The sequence below is a fragment of the Sinocyclocheilus grahami genome, unplaced genomic scaffold (assembly GCF_001515645.1).
Source record: "Sinocyclocheilus grahami isolate Dianchi unplaced genomic scaffold, SAMN03320097.WGS_v1.1 scaffold76.1, whole genome shotgun sequence".
Lineage (NCBI taxonomy): Eukaryota > Metazoa > Chordata > Actinopteri > Cypriniformes > Cyprinidae > Sinocyclocheilus > Sinocyclocheilus grahami.
The window spans coordinates 2,570,466-2,592,965 of NW_015505255.1; the positions used below are offsets into that span (position 1 = coordinate 2,570,466).

Genomic DNA, 22,500 nt, shown 5'->3' on the forward strand with positions numbered 1-22,500 from the left:
GCATATATTTTATCTTTTAATCCTAAAATAGTTTTCTTGAAACCTTCTGGTAAGGTCTAACCGTAGTTAGCTGTATTAAAATCAATAACCAAAATTGTGAAACTTGATAAAGGAATTGACAGGGTTTATCGGTTTAAACCCTTATAGCAGGCAATAACTGCACATATGGGTGCCTCTCAGGCTGGCTGGATTCTGGTCTGTGAGACCCGTCGCTTTCTAAAGCACAGCATGGCTGTTTGAAGGTGACTGACAGCTGCTAATGCCAATCAGCCGGTTGATTTGACTTGCATTGCAGTCAGTGTCTCAAACAGCATCTGAGTGTCAGATTAGACATATTCGTTTGAGAAAGATGTGCTAATGCACCTGTGAACTTGCTTTTATTTGGAGTTACTTTACTAGTGTGACAGTGACGCCTTGGTTTGATATGTAGCCTTTTTAATTATAGATTTTTATTATGGTTGGGGACTGTATTTTTTTTTTCTTCCAATTTATATTCTTTTACTTGTTTTTCCTAGAACTGGTACTTACCCTTTTCCCTTGATACTCTTTAACTAGTCTGAAGTAATGCACAGTATGTGTGTAGTTTACCACTAATGCTGTCTGGAGTATGAAAACTGTGCTTTTTTTCTAATGGCACAGTTTGATTTGTCAAACAGCACTGATATTTATTCAGTTATGCAAAGAAACTAAAACAGGGATATTGTACAAATCCTCTGTGCCTTGTTGTGGGCCCTGATTGCAGTGTACCTGTTCATTTTTTTTCCCACTCTGGATATTAAAAAGCTACAAAACACATCACAGGAGTTTTCCTTCTGGTGTGTGAATGGAACAGCTCTGACTAATTCCAAAGCTTGGTGTGGAAGTTGTTTAGATATCATTGGTTGGTAAGTTGTGTCTGTGTAGAGAGTTCTTAATTTTAGTTTTTGTTTGTGAGCTCAGGGGGGAGCCTTGTGTGGCAATATGCAAAATTTGGCTCTTCAGATTTTCATGCAAATAAAAAGAATTGCCACCTTTGAATGGAAACCTGCCTTTTTTGTTCTTTAAGACATTAAATATTGCTTTCTAATAGTTTTACGAGTTTAGAAATCAGTAAAAGCTTTCTTTAATCTAATTGGTTAACATTCTCAGAACACAAGTTCAGCTGAAACTAGCTGTAACCAAAGAAAGAAAACATTACAGAGCACTAAAGTCAACAGTAATGCCCTCTTCTGTCCACTTAGTGCTATGACTAACTGAACATGAGTATATACATTTATTCATTTAGTAAACAATCACAAAATGTTAGTGAATAAATATATAACTTGTATTTTTTCATTGGATGCATTTATTGAACATTACAGCAGCTCCCAAAACGTATTTTATACACAAGAAATTATAAAATCATTAAAATACTTATTTAAATTTTATGTAACGTATCACAAATTGTGCATCCCAAATTCAAAACAAGTAACATTTATTTTGAAGAAATACAGCACAGGCATACTTTTTAGTTTTTAGACCTAACATTCCCCAAAATTAAGCTTGTTAGGTTTTAATATATGAGGATATATTTTTTCTTTAAAAAATTCTGGTTGGTAAACATTGTGGAACATGTTCATTGTTAATGTGACAGGAGCGGCTCTACCAATGCCAGATGTTTTGATATTTTGCATCTAATGCAACAAAATTGACATTTGAATGTGTGACTTCAGTGTTGAAATACTTTTTATGATTACTGTATTGACAGAATAATGTGTACTGGTGATTTTAATGAAAGACTTTAAATTCTAATGGTGAATTTAATATATCATTCCCAGTTCTCTGAGGTGATCTGTAAAAGAACTTTCTATCTCTTCACAAGCAATATTTATAGTAAGAGTGAACAATATTTTTTATTGTTTAAAGATTTAATAGTGAGACTAAGTTTAATATAGTCCAAAAATATACAGATAAAACTCCAAGACTCAAATGTACAGGAAAAAGAAATCTGTATTTTAATTAAAAAAAAAAAATGACAGGATACAATTAGATTTCTCTTAAAACTAATAACTGTACATATTGCTTATGACACAAGTCAACATTACAACTTAAGCTTGTTTACAGAAATCTCTTTTTGTTTCTTCTTCTTTGCTGTCTGGCCCTTTGAGCCCTTGATTTGGCTCTTGACATGGTCTTGTAACTGGGAGAAGAAGGCTTGAGAGGAACGCAGGGCCTTATCCATGCCATCATTCTGTCAGAATGAACGGGAGGGGAAAAAAATAAAAAATAAAGTTATACACCTAAACAAAAACACAATAGCTTAACTGTATTCATTAATGCTGCATTTGACTTCGTTACTGACCGTCAGTATTTTGGCTTTTCCTCCTTTAGTAAGTTTCTTGAGAGTCTGTTCAACCTCAGCTTTACTCTTCTTCTTGTCTCCTCCTTTCATCGCCTCTTTGACTTTCTGTCTCTTCTCCCGCTCTTGAATCTTCAGACGCTTCAGTTTCTTCTTCTTGCGTCTCTCTCGTTTTTTATCTGTAGTGGTTTTCTCGGTGTCTCCGAGTACGTCTCCTGCCTTATTCTTCTCCTGAGATAAGGGAAAATAAAAAACCGCATCGTCATCTCAGGAAGATTCGGAGATCTAACTTGTGTAAATGTTTCACTCATAAACTACAAAGCAAACTCTTTCCTAAACACTTAAAAGTGAGGTTTTCTAACTTGAATTGATACGAGCAGGCCACACAAACCTTAATCTCCTCTGGAGCCAGCAGTGTGGCGTCACTGGCGTTGACTGGAGCCACTTCCTCCATAGTTATAGAAGGCAAGTTGGACACCACTTTCACTTCAGGAATATGCTAAACAGAGAGATCAGAAATCCATTTGACATGTTTAGGCCAATATAACGCAATGTTTCCAGATTTACATCAGCTGTTTCAATGAACAGCTAAATTGAAAGGTTTTTGAACATTTCTTTAGGTATCAGTTTTGTTTGTTTTTCTCGTCACACATGCAGGAAGATACTATAGCTAGCTCAAGCCACAAGGACAATTTTACTCACTGGTTTTGGTGTGAAGTGGAAGTTTGATAGCGCATCCAGTTTAAGGAAGAGTGTGTCCATGAGTTTCTGGATTTCTATATGCGCTGGGTTCTCTTCCTCTTCCTTCTTTTCCTGAAGCCCACACAAAAATATAATATAATACAATATAAAAGTTTAGGGTCAGTAAGACTTTTTTTTTTAAAGAAGTTAATACTTCTTCCACAAGGATGTATTCATTTGATCAAAAGTGCCAGGGAAGCCATTTATAATGTTAAAAAAGGTTTCTAATTCAATTAAATGCTGTTCTTTTGAACTTTCTATTCATACAAAAAAATATTTTCCACAACAATATTTTTCAACATTGATAATAAGAAATATTTCTTGATCAGCATATTAGAATCATTTCTGAAGGATAATGTGATGCTGAAGACCAGAGTAATGGATACTGAAAAGTCAGTTTTGCCATCATAGGAATAAATTACATTTTAAATGAGTATATAAATGTATTCATTTAGTAAACACTATTAGCAAACATAATCACAAAATGTTAATGAATAAATATATAACTTGTATTTTTTCATTGGATGCATTTATTGAACATTACAGCAGCCCCAAAAAGTATCGAAATCATTAAAATACTTATTTAAATTTTATGTAACATGTATCACAAATTGTGCATCCCAAATTCAACACAAGTAACATTTCCTTTAAAGAAATACAGCACAGGCATACTTTTTAGTTTTCAGACCTAACATTCCCCAAAATTAAGCTTGTTAGGTTTTAACATATGAAGATATATATTTTAAAAAAAAAATTCTGGTTGGCAAACATTGTGGAACATGTTCATTTGTTAATGTGACAGGAACTGACTTCATACATCCATGAAAAGAGTTAAAAAAAAATAATCAAAAAAGTGGCTCAACCAATGCCAGATGTTTTGATATTTTGCATCTAATGCAACAAAATTGACATTTTAATGTCTGACTTGTGTTGAAATACTTTTTATGGTTACCATATTGACAGTATACTATATATACTATACTAGATAATGTATTAAATTACATTTTCAATCAAATATAAAACAGTTCTTTTAAATTTTAATAGCATTTAGATTTTTTTGATTAAATAAACAGCCTTGGTAAATATAAGAGACTTCTTTCAAAAAAGCTCTTAATCATTCCAAACTTTTGAATGGCTGTGTACTATGTAACTCACATTTTTATATACATTAAACACAATTTTAGACTTCATTCAAATTACAACCCAAATAGTTTTTATAACTGTACATAAGAATGCGCAGGAGGTGAAATGCGAGACAGGACTCACCTGTGTCTGTTTGATATACTCCTGCTCATAAACCTCAGCCAGACTCAGTTTGCTCTTCTCGTGGTCCAGAGTGAGTCTCTTCTTATATTCAAACACCTCCTCTTTAGGCTTCTCCTTCCTTACCACATCGTCCCACACCTGAAGCACAACCATAAAACAACAAAAAAGTGAAGTACACTGAGTCATATTTATGAAACAAGCAGTGACAATCATTCATAAAAACATTCCCAAGTAAATTGTGGTATACAATTCAATGGACAATTTGCACAAAATGGATTAAGAAATGATTTCAAGCCACTTCACTTGCCTTTATCTCTTCAAAGCAAAGATGGCATCAAATTAGGTCCATGAACATTAAACACAGAACATGAGGTTTTAACGAACCTGATCTTTGATTCTCTGTTTGATAATCTCCTCAAGCTGTAAGGTAGTTTCTTCTGTGATGGCTGGAGCTGTGGAGGAGAGGAACAAATCTATAAAGACTTTCAAGGCATCAAGTCTTTTGCTGTGACGATCAGCGTGAAGCTCTCACCCATCCTAGAGGCCTGGTCAAACGCCACATCCTCTTCCAGCATGCTGTTCTCCGGTCGAGTCTGAGCGCTCACCTCTCCTGTCAGCTGCCACGGCTTCTCGGACAAGGCAGCGTTCTCCAGTTCTTCAATCTTTTTTGCCATCTGTTTAAATTCATATCAAATCAGGGTTAGTATTGTCAACTAAAACATTAACTGAAATAAAGCTGAAATGAAGCATACATAATACATGAAAAGCTCAATGAAAATGATAAAGCTGAAGCACTAAAAATCACTAACTGGACACAAATAAGAACCAAAACTGAAATAATTAAATATGCAGATTTTGATTAAATACTTTTTTTCAGTTAAAGATCACGAAGTGATCAACGACAAACCTTTTCCTGTCTCTTTTCAAAGGATGACTTGGACTCCGGTTTAGGCATGTTTTTGGCTTTTCCACCTAGAATAGCTTCCACATCCTCCCCCTCACTGTCATCGTCAGGGACGTCAAAGGTCACCTTGCGTAAAGCATTTCTTGCTCCATCACCTTTGTCATCCCTAAATTAAGATGTGAAATGCATTACGTCGTTAAAAGAAAATGCTGTAGCTTTATATTCTGTTAAAATACGACAAAAGAGGACAGCAGGTATCCTCATGACTTACTCATCCATCTCAAAATCCTCCTCATTCATTTCATCTTCATCGTCCTCCAGCTCATTGCCATCATCTTCTTCTCCCTCATAATCATCACTAGATTCTGGTTCCTTCTCTTCATCTGGATCCATCTCTTCAGGCTCTGCATCCACTGGAGCAAAGAAATCTTTGTATTTCATATCTCTGGAGCTTTTCTTCTGTAAAACAAAAGACACTGAGTTTCATGAGGTGTTTGTACAAAGTAAGAAATATTGAAATAAAACATTATTCAGAATAATGTTACATGCATCTGTATATTAGACCCATAGTTTTACACCCTGGGGTCCATAAAGGTGATGCAACTAATTTAAATATTTGAACAAATAAATCAAGGCTCAGGAAAAGTCTGTTACACCATTACCTTTTTCTGTTTTGTGAGCGCTACAGGCTTATCAAAGCTTAGCTCCGCGTCATCATCAGATGGCAAATTCTGAAAGTAGTCTATGTCCTCTACGCTCTCCTTTCCTTCTCTTCTATCCATGTCATCCAAAAAAGCTTCCATTTCTGACAGTTTAAAAAACCGGTCATCTACTTCTGATGGAGTCCTATGAGATTTTGACTTTGATAATTTGGCAGCTGACTGTTTCTGTTTGGTTTTTTCTTCAAATTTATCTACATCAAAGTCCAAATCCGAGTCTTCACCAGAGAAGTCATCGTCCTCATTGCTTGCAGATGGTTTCAACCTCTGCTTGATTTCCTCCTCATCATCATCATCATCTGCACTCTCTTCTTCTAAATGATTAGCAATTTCCCCATTATCACCATCTTCCTCCTCCTCCTCCTCCTCCTCTTCATCATCATCATCAAAAAATGTTATAGTGTCATCTGTGACAGCTTGTTCAACTGTCTCCTCAAAATGTGTCAGTAATGCATCGTTCTGAAGCTCCAGCTCTTGCCAGATCTGCTCCTCATCAAAGTTTTCGATGACCAGCTGCTCCAGTGGGCTTCCTTTGCAGTCTGCAGGCTCATGGGCTTTATGCAGATCGTAAAGAGTCTTGGTAAGTGATTTGAAGTCTGTTGCCAGAGCATCCTGGACACTGAATAAAGATTGAAAACATAACAGAGAAACGTTACAACCTTTAAACACACTTATTTGTAATATTATATTACTATTTGCATATATTTATCATTAACGATATTTACTTAGAGTCTATAAATAAAACATCCATAGAAATCAACATGAGAGCAATGTAAGAGAAAGGTAGGCCACATATATTAACCTAGTAACCACCACCTCAACGTGAGACTTTGGCACATGTGTGGCCCGACACGCGTTTCAGCTCGTTGAACGTGCTCTATCTTAAATTATCAAGGCATTCAGCAAAACAGCACAACGTTTAATCACTTAACGTGTATCTAACCTGAGAAATAGATCCGGGTGTGCTGTGTCGCTGTTTAGTAACTGTAAGCAGCTCTCCAACGTGCTGCCATCCCCGGTCGCCATCTCTGCGATCACATGGGTCTCTGCTGCGTAACGTTACGCTTTGTAAATACAACCCCCGGAAACAAAATGCACGGTGTTGCGTTCCACATAGAAGGTTCCATATAACCTTAATATAGCGATTTACTGTTTTTTAGTCTACCATAATTCTGTTTTTAAAATCTAAATGTTACGAAAATGTTTATATGGGTAAATTATGCATCTATTACCCTAACTGAACACGGGATTCGCGCTGTTTAAATAAAGTTTTGTTTGTTTGCGATGACCACAAAGATGGCTTCCTCTTTACTGAAGGTTGCAGGTAAACTGTAGTAAATCGATATTGTTTTAGTGTCTCTGTCTTTCCTTTAAGTGTTTGCAACATTTAGAGCTGCTTTATTCTAACTGCACACGTTGCACTTGTCTGTGTCGTACTCTTTGACAGCTGTTGCTAATAAAATTCACCTATAGATTAGTTTTGTTCTATATTTAATGCGTCCATACTGCAGTCATAAATCTCTCTTGTAGTTACAGGTCTCTCGAGGTGTGCGTGGCACACTTTGCTCTCAGTGAGGGCAGTGTCTCTGACTGTACCCGTCGGTCAAGGTGTCCCTCAGTCATTATGGAAGTTAGGCAGACTGAATCATGTGGCTATCGCAGTACCAGACCTAGAGAAAGCCACAGCACTGTACCGTGATGTGCTGGGGGCTCAAGTAAGCGCCACCGTGCCTCTCCCTGAGCACGGCGTGTACACTGTGTTTGTAGAACTGGGAAACACCAAATTAGAGCTTCTGCACCCTCTGGGAGAGAAAAGCCCTATTGCAGGATTCCTGCAGAAGAACAAAGCTGGAGGGATGCATCATATCTGTATCGAGGTAAAGATAAGATCAGATTAGGTTAGATCAGTGCTAGTTCTCAACCTTTTTAACTAAAGGCCCCCTATTGTCCAACATAATATTTAAAGCCCCCCTATATTGGCTAAGATGTTTAGTATTTCTGCTGTAATTTTGACAGCGCTGCTTTTTAAAATGTTTTCATTATATTAAACACAATTTGAAGATTCTGATACTGTTTTTCAAAAAAAAAAAAAAGCTATTGAGGAGAAAGGTTAACATGACTTGAGAACCAATGGGGACGATAATACTCATCTTTTAATACTCAAATTGGTCTTTGGCTTCTTTTACAGATGTACAGACAAACAAAAAAATTGCATAACACTCACATAAAACCGTATCAAATCACATAGGTGTCATGTATCACAAAAGTCATAAATCAAAATGTGGTTAAACGTTTTTATACTTTCATTTTTAAAAGTAAATGGATAAAAATAAGACACCTTCTGCATTTTTAGTTGTTCCCAAAAATTAATTAAATACTAGGATACAGTATTAAATATTATTTTCTCTTAATTCTTGCTTTTTCAATATTCCAATATACAAATAACATTAAATGGGATAATAACAATAATATTAATAGTAAAGAAAAATAATGAAAATTCATAAACTGGGTTTCTTGTGAATCAATCTTATTGCAAATGTCTTCACACTAAATATTGAACTTGTTTCATAGTTTAGTGTCAGTATCCATAATTTATGTGTTGCTTGTTCAATTGCAGGTGGATGATATCAATGCTGCAATAGTTGATTTGAAGGAAAAGAAAATCAGACTGCTCTCACCAGAGCCACGGATAGGAGCTCATGGCAAACCTGTGATGTTCCTCCACCCTAAAGACTGTGATGGGGTTCTTGTGGAGATAGAACAAGCCTAGCTATCAAACATGAGATTGTTATCTAGTAAACAAAGACACTTTAGGCTGTTCATTTTTGACAATTAAGCTATTGTGATCATTGCAAGAAGAATTATATGATTCCACTTGTTCCATGCATTTTTAATCTGTTATGGTGTGCTTTATATTCTTGGCCTTTGGCTTTTTTTCTGAAGTAAAGATTTTCTTTAGTGACTTAATAAATGATTAATTTAAGTTAGTTTGTTCCTTAACAAACTCAAACATTCAAAATGTGTACAAAGTTTGTAAATCTTGTTTAATTCTGTTCTTTTCGTATTAATATTTGTGGGGCACACTAGGTATGTTTCTTGTTTTTTAATGATGATTACAACAACAGAAGCCAAAATAAGCTCAATTAAATGCATGTTTTAAATGCTATGATAAAATGTTAGATACGTTTTGCTATGTTTATAAATGTGAATTGAGATCCTCGCAAGCCTCATCTGGCTCTCAGTGGAACAGACAGATTGAAGCTTTTTTTTTTTGGCTGACAACAATGTATTTGGGAGACAGGTTGGCTCATAGCCATCTCTCCACTGTAGTCAACCCTCCACCGAATAGAAAGCTCTTTTTTGTTCTTATGCCTTAAATCTGCTTTTTTTTAAAGAGAGAGATAACTAGAGGAGTGAGATTTAATCTGTTATGGTGTGCTTTATATTCTTGGCCTTTGGCTTTTTTTCTGAAGTAAAGATTTTCTTTAGTGACTTAATAAATGATTAATTTAAGTTAGTTTGTTCCTTAACAAACTCAAACATTCAAAATGTGTACAAAGTTTGTAAATCTTGTTTAATTCTGTTCTTTTCGTATTAATATTTGTGGGGCACACTAGGTATGTTTCTTGGTTTTTAATGATGATTACAACAACAGAAGCCAAAATAAGCTCAATTAAATGCATGTTTTAAATGCTATGATAAAATGTTAGATACGTTTTGCTATGTTTATAAATGTGAATTGAGATCCTCGCAAGCCTCTCATCTGGCTCTCAGTGGAACAGACAGATTGAAGCTTTCTTTTTTTGGCTGACAACCATGTATTTGGGAGACAGGTTGGCTCATAGCCATCTCTCCACTGTAGTCAACCCTCCACCGAATAGAAAGCTCTTTTTTGTTCTTATGCCTTAAATCTGCTTTTTTTTAAAGAGAGAGATAACTAGAGGAGTGAGATTAGGAACTGATGTTTGTGGGCTTTCTCACTGTGTGGTCTCCAATGTCTTGTTTGAATTTTCCTGCTTCAGCACCATTAGAATAAAGGGGTCTTTTCTGCCGTTTTAAGCTGATTTTGACATTTCAATTAATTTGGCAGTCTGAAAAGGAACAGAAATCTTTCCAGAGAAATTCACACACTGCCTGTTAAAAAATGCCTTTTGAATGACTTCCCATTTTGCCCATGCTACATTTTGGCTTTTATGCACCGTAGTGAAAAATAATTAATATAAAGCAATATTACATGTTGCTCTGAATCAAACGTGAAGAAAATAAGCAACAAAGAAATCTGATGCTAGTTGAAATGTTTTCAGGGGAAGGATATCTTCAATGGAGCAAATCACGTTTCCTTATGATATTCTGTAGGAGCTTGCATTTGCTTGTCTTTTTGTAGATATCATAATGTGAAAACATCTGCCTGGATTAATAGAGAAGCAAGACTAGCTGCATGGTAATTGTTTGCAGTATCCCAAAGGCATCTCATCCAAATTGGACGTATTCAAACCACATGTCCAGTTTTATCTGGGGCATTGGAAGCTGTTTATTGCCTGATAGCCTTGAGAAACGCCATCTCAAGTTGTCTGGCCCAGAACACCCATCTGCAAGAGAAGGGAATTAAGTATCTCATATTTTCTGTGCTAATGTAGTATTGATTTTATTTCATTATTGTCCTATGACAACATTAAGACATCAGCTAATGCGTTCTCATTTGAATGTATGACCTAACATGTAACAACTAGCATGTGCATCCAACAGCATCAGGAAGAAAAGATTATACGTTTCATGGAAAATCTCTCTTCTGTAATATATGGAGAATCTGATCGTACAGTGAGATGATGCTTAATTTGAGCGAAGTTATCCTTCAAAACAAGGCCAGAAAGAAATGGCTTTGTGTAAATGACATCACGAGGATAGTGGATAGTGAATTGGTAAACATTTGTATGGATACTAATTACTAATGATCATTAATAACGATTGATGACATATTAAACATCAATGACCGCTTAGAAAGAATAACTCTTAGAACCGCCCGCGTTCAGTGCTAAGCTTTGTTAGTTTGCTGAGACTTGATTTAAATGATAAGCATCATTTTAAGATCATTTCCTCACACAATGAAAGCTACAAGCGCTCTTTCTCTCTCTGTCTCGGGTGGGGTTTGTTGTGATTGAGCCCAGCGCTGCAGTGGAGCGCCCCCTGCTGTTCTCTACGTCTGCTCAGGCTTCTGTTCTCCTCAGACTCCGGGATGCGGTGTCGGTGCGGTTCTCACTCTCTCCAACCTCTGAAAACACAGGACTTCTATATATGAACATCACAACATTAAAGGTCATGCAGGTAGGCTGGTTTGTGTAATGTTTGTGAATGTTTAGTGTAGCGTGTTGATGCGGAATGAAGTGATGCTCTCGTGAAGGATACGGCAAGATTTCATCCTCTCAGTGCAACATCAAGCCCGCTGCTGCGAGCACGTACATGATGCTAGTCGTCCTCCTCAGCCGTCTTTCAACTATTAAAATCGTTGTTTCAGTCAAAGAGATGGAAATTGCGCAAATCGAAGGGTCGTCGGTTTGTTTCTTTAATTTATGTGTGCCACTCCTTTTCTTTTAGGAGCTAAGTTACTTTGGTGTGACTATATTCACTTTCACATTAAGAACCACGGCTGAAAATGTCACGACGAAAACGTGGAAAGTCCTCAAAAAAGTTGGTGAAAATATGTCGCACTGTAAAATAGTCTGTTAAGTTTTACTTTATCACGTTAAATCTCCAGAAATTAAAATATTTTATCTATCTGTCTGTCTGTCTGTCTGTCTGTCTGCCTATCTGTCTATATATCTGTCTGTCTGTCTATATCTATCTATCTATCTATCTATCTATCTATCTATCTATCTATCTATCTATCTATCTATCTATCTATCTGTCTATCTATCTATCTATCTATCTATCTAACGTTTAAGCTATATATTAAGATACTAGTCAGTTTTCAATATTAAAAAAGTGAGTTTGAGTGGCTAAAAGCTTAAAAGAACAGGGTCATGCAAGATTAACAATTTCCTTCATACACTCCTTATGCAAATTTGAACCTACAATCTTCATGTTCATAGAAATGTCAGCTTATATGGGTAGTTCAGAGATATTGTTGTTATTCAGATTTTGTTTTGTTTACAATTACAAGCGGACCTGCTTGGTCAGTAGCCAGTGAAGTCTGATTAATAAATCTGTTTGTACTGGGAATTTTGCATTCTATCCTGGTATAAATCTTTCAGCGACTGACACATAAAATCATGGTTAGATGCTGAGATTCTAACTGTGGAATATAAACATAATTATGTCCTAGTCCTTCGGTTCTGGCTGATTTGTAGAGCTTATAATGATCATGCTAAATCAAGCATCAAATTCAAGCCTGAAGCTGGAAATCAAGCATCATGCTGCTGCTGTAAAAGATGAGCTCCTTTTTGTCCAGAGAACAATAGCCGGTCCACTCCCCTGAACCGATCAATGAAACCACAAGGACTAGAAAATATTGTGCATATTCTAAAAAATAAGTGGAGTGGCTAAATTTTTAAGAGCTATGAACAAAATAACACACATCCTCTAGCAATAAGTGAATGCTCATGCTATAAGTCTACTCGTCTTTGTGCGTATAGCTCAAAGTAGTTCATATGAAATCTGAAACATAATATAGAGAGGTAGAGAGAGAGTTTACGAGTGGTAGGGAAGAGAGAGAGCCAGACTGAGTGTGAAGGAGGGACTGTGAGTGTTTATAAAGGTGCATAATTCCTGAGTGTGATCCCAGTTGGTGGTTCCGTCTCCACAACAGTCTCCTGTGCTAAACTTTGTGCTATTTCAGATTTTCAATACACTCCATTCTGTGTGATTTATAAGCGTTTTGAAAAGTGGGGACATGGGGTAACCTTCTCCTTGTAATACCTATGTCATACCTTTGTCATTATACAAATTTATGTCCTCATTTGTCACAAAAACGCGCACACACACACACACACACACACACACACACACACACGGCCCCGCCCCTCCTTTCAGATCCCTTATAGTTACGGTTCTGTGCTGAAGGACAAACACTGTTTGCAAGAGCATGCTGAGATGATATTTATGCACCAGTAGGACATTTATAAATTGATCTCTTGCGGGAATCGGATAGAAACATAGATGGAAAGACAAGCCTGCGGTTACTCACTTTAGGGGTAATTTTAGCAAAGGAATATTTAGTTGATAATCACAAAAAAATATCTAAAAATGTTCAGGAGATTTTGAACTGTTTCGAATGATAAATAAAGTTGTGCAGTAGTGGTGAGATGTAGGCAGGTTTTTTAAATGGTGTTACTAATGTGGGTGTAAGCGGTTTTGGCCCAAAGCTGCTGTCTGGTTTAGCACTTGCTCTGATATATATGATCCTGTTGCCTGTGTGTGTGTGTGTGTGTGTGTGTGTGTGTGTGTGTGATAACCTCTGGCAATGTGCCCGGGAAAAGGAGGACAAGGGTCAGAGAGGCATGTTCTCACTCAGCTCAATTTAAAATCTACTGCTCACTATACATATATAGAAATGCTGATGTGCAGTTAGCAGTCAACAGCCCAGAAAAGTGCAGAAAGGATAAATGTCTTCCAGTTTATATACACTACCATTCAAAAGTTTGGGGTCGGTAAGATTAAAAAAAAGTTTTTGAAAGAATCTCGTATTGCTCACCAAGGGTGCATTCATTTGAAATACAGAAAAACAGCACTATTGTGAAACATTATTATAATTTAAAACATGCATTTTTTTTTTTTACATTTTAATTTATTCTGAATTTTTCAGCACTCTAGCCTTCAGTGTCACATGATCCTTCAGAAATCAATCTAATATGCTAATTTGTTTCTCAAGAAACATTTGATTTATTATTATAAATGTTGAAAACAGTTGTTCTGCTTAATATGTTTGTGGAAACCGTGATACATTTTTCAAAATTCCTTGATAAATTGAAAGTTTAAAAGAGCAGCATTTATTCAAAATAGATTTTTTTTGTAACAATTAACTGTCACTTTTGATCAGCTTAATGCATTCTTGCTAAATGAATTAATTTCTTAAAATTTTCTTAAAGTGTAAATAATTAATATTATAGGAATTTGACTGCCCACTGATGAAAATGTGGCTTTTGTTTAACTTTAGAAAATGCTCTGTAGGACTTACAAAAATATAATAATTCTTGCCAGTGCTGTAGTGCACAAATTTGGTGCACACTGATATCCCAAGAGGATCATACATTAAGGATGGGTAATGGGGGTGTGCCAGCGGCTCTGACTTCAGAATGATGTAAATGCCATGTAGAAAAAACATGATTTCAAGTAGAGTTTCGCCCACGCAGTTACACTGGTGTTAATGATCTTAGTTATCTGTCCAGGATATGTGGTATCTCAAGCAGAATTCGTATTTCTTAGTAATATACTTCATGGATCAGAAGCTGTGTTTTCATGAGGCCTCATCTTAAGGCTTTGTCAGATATTGAGTTGTTTGGGCTCTGGATAAATATGAAAATGTATTGTGATACATGACATTCAGAAATAAACATGATTTGCATTAGAATCTCCCTAAATGTCACTGATTGTGAAGTGCCTTTCATCCTAGTATTAAAATGTTTTTGTTGTTCTTTTTTGTTTTCTTTTCATATACTTGAGCTTGAATATGTTCACACTAAAGAAAGGCTTGATCGTTTAGAGTTTATATCAGAAATGGCATCTTCTATCGGCTCTTACACCACACAGTGCAGTGAAATGAAACAGAGGTGCCTTATTGGACACAGGCCCTATAATTCATTGCTTATGTGTCTTTTGATCAGACTGGAGAGTGTTTCATATTGATAGTATAGGTCATCGACTCTGACTAGATGTGAATGAGTCGTCTGCTCCCTTGATGTTTACTTTTGAAATAATCGAGTAGCCAAGCATGGTGACTTGTTAGATATTTTAAAAGCACGTTCAAGCATCTGTTATTCGCAATGAGTGAAAGCGGCTTTTTTAGCATACTATCAGCCCAGTAAGATGTGAGAGGAGCTTTTATGTTTGCGTCTTTTGCTTCCTCTTTCCTTTTCATACAAAAATGGACATTTGCATTATTTTTGGGAAGCCGTCCACATTGAGATTGAATGATTTTATCCGTTTAGTGCTTTCATCCTCTTGTTTATCATATGAAAAGAGAATATTGTGAACTCAAGTGCGATGTGAGAAAGGTCTGTAGCCATTTTTTTTACTCGTTGGCTGAAGTTTATCTGACTCAAGATTATGAAACGATGTGGTTCTTGATCTTTTCATTCATTACCGAGTCTGTGCATTCTTTGAAAAGCTAATTATTTTATGCCTCTGGCTATGTGTATCCTGCCCTCATATCTGATGTAATATCTGTCATATTGCTCTAAATAAGTAAGTATGTCGTGCATGGACTTCTGTACAAGCTTTCTTGACTATGTGAGAAGTAGTTTTTTTTTGTACTGGTGACTCACTGGTTGATGAATCACTTGCTGTATAATACTGGATTGAATTTTGCCATTTTTCTCACACCTGCTAAGCTTTCCCTGCGTCTCTATATTTGATCAGTAGCAAGGTCGTTCCTGCTAAGATTTAGTCAAGTCAGTTTAATTTGTATAGTGCAGTGTTTTGCAGTCTTTTTCAGTCCAAGGACCCCTGAGTGTGACTTTGCTGCAAATATACAACTATAAGACTGAGTTTTGTGTCTTAAAATTGTCATGATATGAAAGTTTTCCAAGTGCATCTTAATGTTCTTACTGTGAACAATTCAATAATTTTAAAATAAATAAATACAATAATGTCATAACTTAATCTTCTGGTGAATCAACTTCTGTCCGGTGATGTATGCCAGACTTTCAATTATTTAGTCTGCATAAACTGCATAAAGTCGGCTGCAAGCTCAAATTCAGATTTGCCTTCTTCCAATCAACAACCAATGGACAGAACCAAGACCCGCTCTATTTTTTATTTTTTTTCAATAATCTGTTTCACTTGGATGTATGTCAATATGGAAGAAAAGATCTGTCAGCCTGGCCAAAAATAACATTCATGTAGTGTCATATTAAGAAAATGTACATAAAAAAGTATATTTAAAATACATGTATTTCATACTAAATATAGTTCAAATCTATTAACATATTTACTGACATACCGCTTCAGACTTACTGATATAAAAATGATCATTAACATTTACTTGGAGTACTACATTTTTTCTTAATATTAAGCCTAAAATGTGTTTTGCTGTCACTATTGATGAGGACTGTATGATCTTTGAGTAATATCGGTATACTTGCAATAGTTCTACCTTAGCACATTCAAATATACCTCAGTATATCTTTAGTTGAACTGCAGCACTACTTCCACAAAATTAAAGTGCATTAAGTACAAAATTAGTTGTTCCAATTTAGCAGACTTTAAGTATACCAGTTTAGTATACTAAAAGTACAAATGCAGAGTATTTTTATTAAGTACCTAAATATGTAAATTTGTCTCTATATTATATTTTATTATAATTATATAATTATAATATTTTAGTATATATTTTCACTAGGGTACATTTGTGATAACGGTGACATGGCAAATTCACTTCAATAATCATTTTTACAGTATTTGTATTGCATTGTTATGTGTACAGATGAACAAAGTCGCATATGTGCACGTTACATATTTACATACAAGTTTTTTTAAAGGGGTCATATGATGCAATTAAAATTTTTCCTTTCTCTTTGGAGTGTTACAAGCTGTTCATGAATAGATAAGATCCCTAAAGTTGCAAAGACTAAAGTCTCAAACCCAAAGAGATATTCTTTATAAAAGTTAAGACTGGTCCACGCCCTCCTAAAACGCCTCGTTTAAACACACCCCCACATGTCTAGGTCACTGTGTGGGAAAATTTGCATAACACCGCCCAAATGTTCACGCAAAGAAAGAAGGTGTAACTTTATTGTTGCTGCCACTGTCACGTTGTGAAGACGCTCTGTGTTTCGTTGTGAAAGCGAAAATACTTTGTTTGGCTTTCCAAAAGAGGACACGACTAGAAATCAGTGGTTAAGTTGTATTTACAACACTGTTCCAGAACACTTCAACCCAAATATTCATATGTGTGCAGCACATTTTATGGAGGACTGTTTCCTGATCCTGGTAGAGTAGACTACAATGCCGGCTGTTCTGACTCACAGACTGTAAGTACGTTTTCATATTTAAAGAATTTGCCACTGACGATTCAAACGCGAGTTTTGAGCAGTGTAGAGTAGCGCTTGTTGTTTGTCATTTCTCTGATCACAAATGCAGACAAGGTTTTATGTTTACGCGGCGCGATGCAACGCAGTAATCAACAAAAGAGCAATGATATACAAGTGCTATAACAAGTCTCAGTTAGCTGAATGCAGTACACGTAGCAAGTTTAAAAATTTTTTTTTATTATGTAATAAATAAAAAGAAAACAGATAGAATAGAAAAAGAATAGAGCAAGCTAGTGTTAGAGACCTTTTTTGCTTTTGTTAATTGTATAATAAATAAAAAAACAAATAGATAGAATACAAAAAGATTAGAAAAGCTAGCTTTACGAAAACAAACAGTAAATGACTAGAGTGTAAGTCTAAAAGGGACATGTTTTTTTTTAAAGAATATTAAAGAGAGCATTGCAATAGTCCAGCCTGGACAGAACAAGAGCTTGCACAAGGAGTTGTGAAGCATGTTCCGAAAGAAAGAGCCTGATCTTCTTGATGTTGAATAAAGCAAATCTGCAGGACCGGACAGTTTTAGCAATGTGATCTGAGAAAGTAAGCTGATCATCAATCATAACTCCAAGGTTTCTGGCTGTTTTTGAAGGAGTTATGGTTGATGTGCCTAACTGGATGGTGAAATTGTGATGAAACGATGGGTTTGCTGGAACCACAAGCAGTTCTGTCTTGGCAAGGTTGAGTTGAAGGTGATGGTCCTTCATCCAACAAGAAATGTCTGTTAGACAAGCTGAGATGCGAGCAGCTATCGTCGGATCATCAGGATGGAATGAGAGGTAGAGTTGAGTGTCATCAGCATAGCAGTGGTATGAAAAGCCATGTTTCTGAATGACAGAAACTAGTGATGCCATGTAGGTGATTATTCACATGCCAGGTTGGGATTGTTGGTGAATGTGGGCTGATACAGCTCATTCGATTGTACTATTTTCCAATTAATTTGCTTTGTGTTGAAGGCTGGATTATAAAATACAAACACCCAAATCCTCCAGGTAAAGAAAAAGCAACATCGACAGCTACTGTGAAGCAGCTATCTTGTCGGAAGTTTTACACGGTGTGTGTATGCGTGTATGAGTGTGAAGGTCTATAGATGGTCTGCAGGTGCTGTGTTTTTCTGTCTGCTGTTTTTCCCTCACTGTGCTTCAGTTATATCATTATTAGCACTTAAGCTTTCAGTGTATTCAGTGGGCCTGATCATTAGCTAGCCTGTTTCGCTGAGCGATCGCATTCTATTAGCATTTAGATGAGGCGGTGATTTCAGATGGCCTCAACATACTACTGAGCATATGCAGCTGCTGCCAACACTTAGTGTATATAGTCATTTAGACCTGCAAAAGTGAGTTTACATCTGTGGTATGAAGACTTAATATATATTTATTATAGTACTAGGTTTTTCAGTCATTAATATAAATAGCTGTATGTAGCATTAAACACACATCACATTTTCTATCCGTGTTATGCATTAATCATTGTGAAATTCTTTCAAAGAAGTCATGCATCTAAAAAAAAAGCTTTAGACATTCATGATTGATGTTACTATTACAATCTCTAGTATTGCATGAAGTCTCCCTATTTGCCACTGTACATACATTTTCACAGTTTTTCCAACTTTAATGAGTTTTTGTAGTTGTCAGTTTATGTTAAAGGGATATAATAGTTCACCCAAAAATGACATTTCTTTGATCATTTACTCCCCCTTATGTCACTCAAAATCTGTATGGCTTTTTTCATCAGTTGAACATTAAAGGTAGACACATTGTTCATACTATGGAATAGGGGTCGACCGATATGTGTTTTTCAAGGCCGCTGCCGATACCGATTATTACAGATCAAGTAGACCAATAACCAATATTTTGAACCGATATATATGTGTCTGGTGTAAAAATGAAAATTAATGTCAAAATTAAGAATAACAAGGGCTCTGACAAAAACTGCCTTCGCTGGTGTTGGTTGAGTGTAGTACTCCCACAGTAAACTCTTTATTTTAAAGAGTTAAACTCTTTATTTTTTGGCAAACAAAGGGTTTACCATTAAAATTAAAACATGGAAGAAATAGCGTATTGTGTGATTATTCTTTTAAACAAAAGTTGTAATAATTGTTGTAATAGTCAGGGGTTAAAGCAAAAAAAAAAATATTTTGACAGAAAATTGTTCCTCGGCCCCATTCCACAGCCATACCTGTCACACACCCAGTTTAAGACCAGTGTTTTTCTTCTTGTAATCAGGAGCGCTTGTCCTCCTAATTTAAATGTAATAATTGTTGTAGTAGTCAGGGGTTAAAGCAAAAAAAAAATATTTTGACAGAAAATTTTTCCTCGGCCCCATTCCACAGCCATACCTGTCACACACCCAGTTTAAGACCAGTGTTTTTCTTCTTGTAATCAGGAGCGCTTGTCCTCCTTATTAAAAAAAAATTAAGGAGCACCTTCTGATCAATAATAAAAAATTCAGATCAAAAATTAGCCTTCCTAATATGAGGTGAAGTGATTTATAGGGGCATTTTCTTTATTCCTTTGCAATGGCGTCATTTTCATCTGTCTATGGGGTAGGTGTACGTGTTAATAAAGCCTCACACCTTATTAATATCATGCTGGAAGCAAAATCTGATAGGTAGCACTTTTCGCTATCGAATTATGCTACCATCTGTTTTAATGGGAGGTAGCAAAATCTGACAGGGCAGCACAAATCGTCAGAACACCGACAGAACAACAACAATGTGCTTCATGTTTCTTTTCCCCTAATGTTTTCCAATTGATGGAAATCCATCGTAGAACTAGTCCATATTGAGACTCTATTTAAGTGTACTGACCTACTTTTGATTAATTCATCCAAATTTTGGCAAATTCCGTGACATTCCCCATCATACAGTAAATTCCATTTATATAACTGGATTCCGCGATTCCGTCCGCGTTTTCCACATCGCGAAAATCATAGATAATATTGAGGTGTTTTGTAACTTCAGTGTAACAGTTAGTGGATTGCGGTTTATTGCAACTTAAGCAACGTCTGCTGCTGCCTTACGTTTGAGAGACAACTGATGCGTGATCACCGAAGCTGCTCCAGTTAGCAAGCGCTTTCGGAGTGAGAGTGAATTCTGCTTTGATTGGTCTGACACGTGACTCCCAACAAATCAGATGGGTGGTGGGCGGAGACTGCTTTAAGCCACAGAGTGGTGAGTTCTGACAGGCTGCATCAGAGCCAAATAGCGCATTTCAAAATTAAGTTATTTTATCGGCGAATCGGTTTTGAAAATGACCAATACCGATAATCATAAAAATGCTTAATATCGGCGCCGATAATCGGTCGACCCCTACTATGGAATTCAATGGTGACCAAAAACATTCTTCAAAATATCTTCTTTTGTGTTCAACAGAAAGAGACAAAGTCGTACAGGTTTGGAATGACATAGAAGTGAGTAATGTGGTGGACTATCCCTGGATTACTCGGTTCTGATTGGTCAATTGAGCAATATTTAGTTATCTAATACAGTGCTAATCTGGGTAACTGAAACTAGCTTTACTGGACGTCACTATTAGTATTACAGTATAGTGTTTGTCTTGTGACTGAGCTGATTGTTTTGTACATTGTCATTTTTTTTCTTACAGGTACAAAATAAGCAAATTCAAAGTCAAATCAGTATTTCATGTGTACATATTTATTTGTGTATAGCCTGTTCATTATCCCTTAAATCATATACACAGTGTAAGTTTCAAAAACTGTCTGGTTTTTGACCAGTAAGAAACAGCATAACAAAGAGTGTGTGAATCATTAGAAGAACTCTAGAAGAAGTCTTCTGGGATAATTACATAAGGTAGAAAGAGAAAGAAGGATAGAGAATGTGAGAATAACTGGTGGGGGGAATGAATGCTTGTTTTCAAATGTAGCCTTTGGGTGTCACAACTCACATGTAGCAGCTGGTGTGTGTGAGTAAAAGGGTAATTGATTTGGTTCAAGAAGTCTGTGTGTTCATCAGAGTGTGTGGGTCAGCTTTTACCTGCCTGCTGGGAACCAGCCAGAAGAAGAAGATGATTTAATAAACATATTAAACTTAAAAGTTGGTGTAACCGAAATCAGTCATATGATTTTTTTTCAGTAACTACAGGCCCTTCACTATTCAGTATGATGAACTTGTAGTCTTTTGTTTAGCTCCTGTTACAGAGCATGAGACATTTACTGCTATTTCTTTCAAAGTGTTCCGATACATTTGTATCTTTTGATTCTTTTGGAATCAGCACCGAGGGAAAACAATGAGCTGTTTGGGGCTCATATCATTAGACGGAGAGACGTGGCGATGGTAACACGCAGATTCAAAAGATTTCTGAGAGTTAGTCATCTGTGGAAAGCTAAATCCTTTTTTATATTCTGACATTAGCTCAAGAATGAGGCACACACTCTCTCAGCTTGACTGATCATGGATGATCTTAACTGCGGAGCTGTCGTTTATTCAGGGAAAATATGTGGATCTGAGGGGTTGCTCTCACTAATGGACCCCAAAATGGATTTATTGTAGTTGCACGAAAGCAACTAAAATTGGGGACAGATTCTCCCCACACACACATTCATTGGAGGATAGCAGGTGTTTGAGATTCTTTTCTGTCAATAAGCCTTACAAGCACATAGCATCTTTACAGCGAGTCCTGTCCTTGAACAGACAACATGCATCATTAATACCTGGCATATATTTGATGCTCTAAAGCCTTTGGGAATAAATGAATAGCAATTGCAATGCCTGCTGATAGGTCTGTGTCTACTGTGTAGATGTAATTGCTTTAACAACACATGTGCTGCTCTGCAGAAATGTTTCAGGCCTCGATCCCTACTTTTCAGCTTTGGTATAAAAGCTTGAATAAAGCATGTGTTAATAGATGAACCACAGAGGGTTTAGTCATAGTTTCATTCTGGCACTGGCAACTTTGCTGGTTGAAGTAGGACATTAAAAGGAGCCGTTTTAAAGTTAACAGATAATGACTTTTAAATCATGACCAAAGTTCTTGTGTCAGCACTTGCAAAAGACTGCATGGTCTATTAGTCACCCTTGGTTTAGCGCTAATCAAATTCAGGCTTTATTACATAGTTTCTAACCTTCATACCGGATGTGACCGACATTCTGCCCAAACGAGGGTTTCATTTCAAGACAAATGTAATGTTATTTATATGAAGACTTAAGATGCAAAAACCTCTAAGAGTTTTTTTTTCTTCTTTTAAATGGGCAATTTTAACTCCTGTTTAGGTTCAGTAATTTCACTTTAATGGCAAATTTAATATTAAAAAATATTATATAAATTAATATATGTAATAAAAATTGAATACAAA

General features: G+C 36.1%; 3 protein-coding genes and 1 long non-coding RNA gene across 9 annotated transcripts in view; 2 read left to right on the plus strand and 2 right to left on the minus strand.

Annotated features, from left to right (window-relative positions):
• Window positions 1-1,950: 1,950 nt before the first annotated feature.
• On the minus strand, window positions 1,951-7,034 carry LOC107585992 (U3 small nucleolar ribonucleoprotein protein MPP10-like). Of its 2 annotated transcripts, XM_016273204.1 has the most exons (12): window positions 6,891-7,034; window positions 6,292-6,566; window positions 5,891-6,246; window positions 5,500-5,687; window positions 5,232-5,394; window positions 4,857-4,998; window positions 4,709-4,776; window positions 4,325-4,462; window positions 3,020-3,130; window positions 2,709-2,816; window positions 2,321-2,548; window positions 1,951-2,209 (listed from the first exon to the last, which is right to left on the minus strand). In XM_016273204.1, the coding sequence occupies exons 1-12, from the start codon at window positions 6,971-6,973 to the stop codon at window positions 2,060-2,062; spliced, it is 2,010 nt and encodes a 669-aa protein (XP_016128690.1). In that variant the 5' UTR covers window positions 6,974-7,034; the 3' UTR covers window positions 1,951-2,059. The 2 variants fall into 2 exon arrangements, with proteins under 2 accessions (XP_016128690.1, XP_016128689.1); XM_016273203.1 differs by having other exon boundaries at window positions 5,891-6,566.
• Window positions 7,035-7,109: 75 nt separating this feature from the next.
• LOC107585993 (methylmalonyl-CoA epimerase, mitochondrial-like) lies at window positions 7,110-9,359 on the plus strand. 2 transcript variants are annotated; one of them, XM_016273205.1, is made up of 3 exons: window positions 7,110-7,271; window positions 7,478-7,824; window positions 8,565-9,359. In XM_016273205.1, exons 1-3 carry the CDS (start codon window positions 7,232-7,234, stop codon window positions 8,715-8,717), a joined length of 540 nt encoding a protein of 179 aa, XP_016128691.1. In that variant the 5' UTR covers window positions 7,110-7,231; the 3' UTR covers window positions 8,718-9,359. The 2 variants fall into 2 exon arrangements, with proteins under 2 accessions (XP_016128691.1, XP_016128692.1); XM_016273206.1 differs by having other exon boundaries at window positions 7,484-7,824.
• Window positions 9,360-9,871: 512 nt separating this feature from the next.
• On the minus strand, window positions 9,872-11,076 carry LOC107585995 (uncharacterized). The gene is made up of 2 exons (XR_001609310.1): window positions 11,047-11,076; window positions 9,872-10,536 (listed from the first exon to the last, which is right to left on the minus strand). It is a non-coding gene; the product is annotated as an uncharacterized lncRNA (long non-coding RNA).
• Window positions 11,077-11,170: 94 nt separating this feature from the next.
• Window positions 11,171-22,500, plus strand: part of LOC107585996 (amyloid beta A4 precursor protein-binding family A member 2-like) — a 90,310-nt gene continuing 78,980 nt past the window's right edge. For all 4 annotated transcript variants that reach the window (XM_016273207.1, XM_016273208.1, XM_016273210.1 and 1 more), the window contains exon 1: window positions 11,171-11,269. The gene's annotated coding sequence lies outside the window, so the exon portion shown is untranslated. The remainder of the gene's footprint in view (window positions 11,270-22,500) is intronic.